Below are 7,634 nucleotides of genomic sequence, written 5' to 3'. Positions count from 1 at the left end.
GAGACAGGACTCAGGGTCTGATGGGATCCCAGAGGGTCAGCTATCGGTCAGCCTGAGAGGGTCAGAGGAGACTTCCTAAGAGGAAGTAACAACCAAAGGCAGCAGGAAGTTCGAACCAACCACAACTCCTCCAGACAGGCAACTTGATCCCAAGTTACATCCTTTAAGAACTAATATATAACATTTATTGAGCATTTTTATGATGCAAGCACTATGTTAAATGCTTTAGAAAAACAGTTGCCATTGAGTCAAATGTGACTCATGGTGATCCCATGTGCATCAGAGTAGAACTGTGCTCCACGAGGTTTTCAGTGACTGATCTTTCAGAAGTAGATCGCCAAGGCTTTCTTCCAGAGCACATCTAGGTGGACTTGAACCTCTAACCTTTCAGTCAGCAACTGAGCAGGTTAACCGTTTGTACCACTCAGGTACTCCTTAAATGCTTTACTTATTTTAATCTTTTCAACAGGCCCATGGGGGTAGTTATTATTACTGCATTGTCAGATGATGAAACGCAGGTTCAGAGAAACTAAATAGCCTTTCCAAGGGCAGGATGGCTAGAAAGAACAAAGCAGGACTCAGCCCACTTCTGTCTTTCTGTCTGGCTCCCATATCAGTATTCTTAATTGCCATATCACACAGCTTCCTATTTAGTTCCACAGTTATCTAGATGATCCTAGTGTTAGTGGGTCCTGGCAACTGGTATTTTAAAGCATTTAACATAGTGCTTACCTCATAAAAGTGCTCAATAAATACTATATATTAGTTTTTAAAAGATGTAACTTGGGATCAAGTTGCCTGTCTGGGGGAGCTGAGGTTGGTTCAAACTTCCTGTCGCATTTGGTTGTTACTTCCTCTTGGGAAGTCTTCTGGGCAGGTGTCTGGCACTAAAAAAGGGACCAATTCCTACCACCATACTAACCCTTTTCCCAGAGAAAAATCTCAGTCTTCCACAAATTCAGCACATATTTCTTGAACACCTACTATGGGCCAGGTGCTGTGCTATGCTCTGGAAATACAAGGTACACAAAGCAACGTCCTTCTAGTGCAGCTTACGTTCTGCAGAGCGTGGGAGTGACGGGTGAGGGTTGGGGGAAGAGAAGGGCAGGCAGTAAGTAAAGTAATAAATATCTAAAATAATTACAGATTGAGATAAGCACTAAGAAGACATTAAACAATATAACACAGCGGAATTTAACACATGCTTTGGAATCCCTGAGGTTGGGAGGCTCGGCTTTGGCAAAACTTGGGTCGTAACTTTTGCCACGTTATTGGGTTGCAATCCAGCCAACCCAGGTGACGTCCCTGCAGAGCTGGGCCACTCCATATTAAGATTCTGCCTTTGTCTGGCTGGAGTTTAATTCTCCACATTAGGTTATCAGCAGTCTCCCATGTTTTTCTTCCTCTCCTGGTATCTGCAAAGTTGCAAGTGGCGGTATCTTCCTAAAGACAAAAATGGAATGAGATTAGTAGCTAAATCCTTAATGACTGGGTTTCAGGGCTGTGTAATTGATTTTTGATACGTGACACTGTAGAACTTGATTATAAGTAGTAATCATTCCTTTTCTCTGATAAATCAGTTATGCATTTTGACTAAGTTTTCAAAATAAAGATAAATGTGGCCCTGAAATAAAATGGCTATAATCCCAACTCTGAATATTAAAAATCTTAATAATGGTACTTGTGGTAATTAGCAGAAGTTAGGCACGCAAGTCTTATAACTGAATTTCTGCCAGGGTTAGATTTGCTGGCATCATGTTTATGCAAATCAAAACACAGCTTTATCTATCAACACCTCAACATTTAATTGTCTGGTGTTAGTTCCTGTAACAATAATCACATATCCATTTAGCTCTCTTAAATGAAAATCACTATGAGATTATAACAGGTTGAGTGGACTGAAAATGTAATTTGAAAATGAGAGAGAAAGCCTGGAATTTATTTGCATCTCATTTATTTTAATTCAGTTCGTAAACTGGTTAGTGAATGAAATAAGAGCAACTCCTGGAAACTGCAGGGGAACAGTTGGAAGAGGGTGTAAAGGAAAGGTGGGGTGTGATATGGATTACGAGAACTGGGGAATGGCCTTTTCCTCAGATGCTTCATGAGCCTGTGGCAGGAAAGTTTGCAGCTGCTAAATTTTAAAGACCAGAGTCCATGGGTGGTGCAAATCGTTAATGCACTGGCTGCTAACCAAAAGGCTGGCGGTTCAAACCTACCCGGAGGCATCTCCACAGAAGGACCTGGTCACCGACTTCCTAAAAATCAGCCATTGAAAATCTGATGGAAAACAGTTCTACTTTGAACCACAGGGGGTTGCCATGAGTTGGAGTCGACTCTATGGTATCTGGTTTTGGGTTTTTTTTTGGAAACCAAAGACATTTGCTGCCTACCCCCAAGGCAAACAGGCTGTCTCACCCAATGAGAATATAGGTTCCTCTCTCCCAACTCCTAGTCCTGTTATTTCTTTTCAGTCCTGCTCCATTATCAAATGAGGCACTGAAATTTTTTATTCATTTGAAAGATGTTTACTAAGTGTCAATTATATGTCAATACCATGGATCGAATGGGTTATAGAAATGTAAAGAAAATCCAGCCCTGGTCATCAAGGAGCTTACAGTCTAGTGGAGAAAACTATGTAAGCAGTGTGATGTAAGCTCTAATAGAGGCCATACGATAGGGAAAGGAATACCTAATTGCATGAATCAGGAGAGTATAGACTAAGCTGGGTAACAAATAAACTCTCAAATAAATAAATTTCAGGGTAACAAGTAAATTTCAGGGACTTAACCCATCACAGTCCAGTTGAGTCAGGCAACTCTACTTAGCTCATTGCAATTCCTCTGTCTTTCGATCCTGCCACCTTAAACCCATGGCCTCCAAAGTTGTGGAAGGGGAAGAAGGCACGATGATTGAAGCGGACTTAAGGAGCAGGAAGTGGCATGCTTCACTTCCACAGACATTGGCCAGAACCCAGTCATGTGGCCTCAACTTAACTGCAAGGGAGTCTGGGAAATGTCTTACTGAGGGCTTAAGAAGAGGAAAATGAAAGGAGAGTTGGTGAACACACAGTAGTTTCTGCCACTCTGACCAGGTCTGAGAGTTGATAAGGGATCAGAAAGAGCTTCACAAGGGAGCTAGCATCAAACTGAGTTCTGAGGGACTATAGGCATTAGCCAGGCAAAGATATGGGGGAGGGGTTATCAGACTGAGAGAGTCACCTGTGAAAAAGAGAATGGCATTTTGGTTCAGTGGTAGAATTATTGCTTGCCATTCGGGAGACCCAGGTTTGATTCCTGGGCAATACACCTCATGTGTAGCCACCACCTGTCGGTCAGTGGAGACTTGTGTGTTGCTATGATGCTGAACAGATTCCAGTGGAGCTGCCAAACTAAGACAGACTAGAAAGTAAGGCCTGGCAATCTACTTCTAAAAATCAGCCAATGAAAACCCTATGGATCACAACAGTCCAGTCTGCAACCAATCATGGTAATGGCACAGAACCTGGCAGCATTTTGTTCTGTTGTGCGTGGGGTCGCCATGAGCCAAGTGCTGACTCAGTGGCAGCTCACAACAACAATTTGCAGATAACTTTAAGAAACTCAACTTGGCTACAGAGAAGAGGGGTGTGCTGCTGTGTGGTGCCGAAAAAGATGAGCCTGGGTGAGTTGGCCAGGGACAGCTCATGGAAGGGAATATTCTGCTAGGCTGGCATTTATCCTGAGGGCAATGGGGAGCCATTCAGGGGCTTAATTAGCAGAGTGATGTGTTGGGATGTGTAGCATTAGAAAGCTCTCTCAGGCTGCGAAGAAGATAGATTAGATGGGACAAGATAGGAGGAGAGGGACAGCAAGTAGGCTATTGCAGGATCCCAAACAAGAAACCCAGTTGCTAGCAGGGAAGAGAGAAAGTAGGGGGAGGAAGAGATGTGAGAGATATTTAGCATGTTTAATTAACAGGATCTGGCAACTAGGAGGGTTGCTAAATCATCCTCAACTTTTGAGGGTCCCTTCCCGTGATCATATAGACCAGGGAGGCTGGCCGGCCATCCAACTTTGTGGGCTGGCATGTGGGCTGTGTGATGAGAGGCTGGGAGCTGAAACCCAAGACAGAAATGTGAGATTCTGGCAGCCCCAACTCTGCCTCTTGGAATGAGAAAGAAATCGACTGAATGTTAAAATGCAACCATTAAACTAGCACCATGTAATTGTTGCTCCTGCATGGATAGCAGGGAATTTGGAGAGAATCTGTGGTGCAACAACTGAGGGTATCATGTGTTGAAGCAAATGGCCTGACCTTTCCCAGGGGCTGGCAGGCTGCTGAGAGTCTGGCTGGTTGAGTGGTGTGGGGCCCAAGGCTTCTGAGCAGCACTCGGATTCAGAGGAGACCAACAATCCCAGTGAAGCCAGCATGATTAAAACAGAGCCCAGTGAAACTCTATCCCCCTTCTTCCCACAATCCCCGAGTAAGAGACATCCCTTCAGCTGAGGAAAGCATCAGCAGCTATTGCTTATAGGCTGGTGAAATGCAAGATGGCAGGTGGATGGACCATGACCACACCCTTCTACCAAAAGCTTCATGAGGCTTGGCAAAATTTGTAGTGTTTGTCCTTACGTTCCTGTCCAAACTCAGTGTGGGGAAGATTTTCACTATGCTTTCCAAGGACTTCTCAAGGAATCACATTTGAAAGTCCACCCCCTCCCTTCCCTCACCACATTCCATTTCCTTCCCTGTTCTCTCTGGCCCTTCAGAGACACAGGAAGCAGTTGCATCAGAGCACCTGTGAGCTCCATGAATGCAGGGACCCTCTCACCATTGTGTCTCTAGTGACAGATGCCATGAGGTGAGCCCTCACACAAGAGGTGATGAAGAAAGATGCGATGGCCATGCCCTCTGTAGGCTCCTCCTTGGAAGGTGCTTAGTATGTAAATGCCCCACCCCAAAGCAAGTATGAATTCACAAACACATTGCCCCTGTATTTTCCAGGAATCCTTCCACTGCAAAAGACAGGAACCACACTCAAATTAGCTTAATAAAAAAGGGCATGCATTGTGTCACCTAAAGGGCCAGCACAAGAGGGAGCCGCCCTTGGTGACATCAAGAACCAAGTGAAGTCACCAGGTTGGCATCTCTCTCTCTTTCTCTTTCCTACCATCGCCTTCCATCTCCCAGCACTGCTTCTCTTGGCAGTTGGCCTCATTTTCTGCTATGGTAGAACTGGTGACCTCTTCACATTCTGTGTTGGGCAGCCTTGGCCTGAGGCTTACATTATCTCAGCTTAGCGAGCCCAGAGGAAAGAGAAAGAAATCATCCCCAGCATACAAACACACACACACACACACACACACACACACACACATAAATTATACTGAAAAAAAGAAAACAAACCCATTGTCATCAAGTTGATTCTGACTGTGCTGACGCTATGTGTTACAGAGTGGAACTCTCCGTAGGGTTTTCTTAGCCAAAATCTTTACGGAAGCAGGTTACCAGGCCTTTCTTTTGTGGTGCCACTGAGTGGGTTTGAACCACCAACCTTTAGATTAGCAGTTGATCACAAACTGCTTGTGCCACCCAGGAACCTATATTATATAATATATGCATGTGTATAAATAAATGAATAAATAAATATCCCTAAGGAGCCCTGGTGGCACAGTGGCTAAGTGGTTGGTTGCTAACTAAAATGGCAGCAGTTTGAACCTGCCAGCCACTCCATGGGAGAAAGATGTGGCAGTCTGCTTCCATAAAGATTACAGCCTTGGAAACCCTATGGGGCAGTACTGCTCTGTCCTATAGGGTCAGTATGAGTCAGAATCAACTCGACGGCAACAGGCTACATATATTCCTAGGGAATAACTGTGATTGGCTTGGCACAGATGGAGTTTACATCCCTTGGCCAATCACTGGTCAGGAAGATGGGGATCTATGATTCGCCAAGCCTGGGTCACATGCCCACACCTATATCTTGTGACGGGCAACTCAATAAACCACCTAGATAGGAGAAACCTTAGAGGAAAGGAGTGCTGTATTCAAAGAAGAAAAGAAGACATACTGGGTTAAACACACACACATAACAGATATATTCTACGCCTACCGTCCATCCCTCCAAAGCCTATCTGTAAGACAAACTCCTGGCCTGGAGTATCTATTAATGCATTATTACCTCCAGGAAGCACGTTTTCTAGGCTTTCGGAAGAAGGAACTTGAAGCCGACCCCTTCTGTGAAGGTTTAAAACTTAAGTTCTTTCCTAAAACGGATTTAGTGCGTGATTCTCTCCAAAAAGAAATGCATATAATTACCCTCTAGAATATTTCCTCCTGGTTATGATTAACATAGAGATTGCAAAAGCAAGAAACAGCTACATGTGTAGGTAGCAGAACAAAAGAAAAATTGCTTCCAAGATAATCTTCCATCATGATATTGGTATTAGTGTTATTAGTATTCCAAGAAGAAGTGGGAGTTACTAATTTTGTTTTGGTTTCCGTGTAATTAATATGACATTGCAATTACACGCTGGTGTGTGTTACTTTTACTTATGTGGCAGATCACAGTAGCACAGCAGCTAGGCGGGAGACGGCCACGCGTGTGTTCATGTGAACACACACACGTTCCCTGAGTTCAGCATGGAGCCCACTCAGGCAGGTCTATTCACATACGCAGTCATCCTGAAAGCCTGAATGTTATCAGCTCCTTCCTGCCACAGCACGTTCGAGTAATAACCTATTTTTCAAACACCTACTATGTTTGTGGCACTGTACTAGTCACTGAGTGTCTATAGGTGAACAAAGTAGACAAGACTCAACACTACCTTAGGATCAGTGCTTGTGCAGATGGAACAACTCATGATAAATTTAATATTAGTTTAAATAATACATAATTAGAAGGACAAGCCTTTGCAAACACATTAAACAATGTGTTCTCCAAGCAAGCATTACTTTTGGCTGACTTGCTGTTTTGGATGGTGCAGTGGAAAGGTACAAAGACCATCATGGAGCTTAAACCGTAGCGTAAATAATATAAATAAATTGTAATGGATGCTATGAAGGAAAAGGTAGGGTGGGGATAATAGAAGTATCTGATTTAAGACTACTGTGAGGAAATGTCATTTGAGCTGAGACCTGAATGAAAAGTAGGAATTTTCTAGGCATGAGGTGGGAGGAATACTTCCATGCTAGGAAACCAGCACATGCAAAGGCCCTGAGGCAGGAGACACCGTGGCCTATATCTGGAGCAGAATGAGAGCCAGTGTGGCGGTAGCAAAGTAGCTGGGGGTGAGGCCTTGGTAAGGAGTATGGCTTTTATTCTAAATTCAATGGGATACCATGGAAGGATTTTAAGCTTGAGATGTATGTGATCTCAAGTTCTGATCTTAAAAATACAGAAGTCTTCTCCAGACTTACCCACTGGTGAATCTGGAGGCTAGGACATAGCCAACATACAAGACTTCTGGAAGGTCAAAAGATGACAAGTCTAACAATACAGGGGAAACTAACACAACCTGTACAAGGAAAGGTCATGGGGGCCCCATGGACACATCCAAACTTCCCGAGGGACTGAGTTGCTGGACGGAGGGCTCTGGGGACCATGGTCTTGGGGAACATCTAGCTCAATTGGCATGACACTACTTATAAAG

At 44.1% G+C, this 7,634-nt stretch overlaps 1 protein-coding gene across 5 annotated transcripts in view; it reads left to right on the top strand.

Annotated features, from left to right (window-relative positions):
• TENM2 (teneurin transmembrane protein 2) overlaps positions 1-7,634 on the top strand; it is a 1,072,759-nt gene that overhangs the window by 1,036,919 nt on the left and 28,206 nt on the right. For all 5 annotated transcript variants that reach the window (XM_012560118.1, XM_004371224.1, XM_012560117.1 and 2 more), the window contains 3 exons: positions 2,318-2,331; positions 3,029-3,060; positions 6,561-6,584. In XM_012560118.1, the coding sequence (XP_012415572.1) occupies positions 2,318-2,331; positions 3,029-3,060; positions 6,561-6,584 (70 nt within the window). The remainder of the gene's footprint in view (positions 1-2,317; positions 2,332-3,028; positions 3,061-6,560; positions 6,585-7,634) is intronic.

Source organism: Trichechus manatus, unplaced genomic scaffold (assembly GCF_000243295.1).
Source record: "Trichechus manatus latirostris isolate Lorelei unplaced genomic scaffold, TriManLat1.0 scaffold00011, whole genome shotgun sequence".
Classification (NCBI taxonomy): Eukaryota; Metazoa; Chordata; class Mammalia; order Sirenia; family Trichechidae; genus Trichechus; species Trichechus manatus.
The sequence above is the reverse complement of the archived record's forward strand: the minus strand, read 5'-3'. Positions and strand labels throughout refer to the sequence as shown.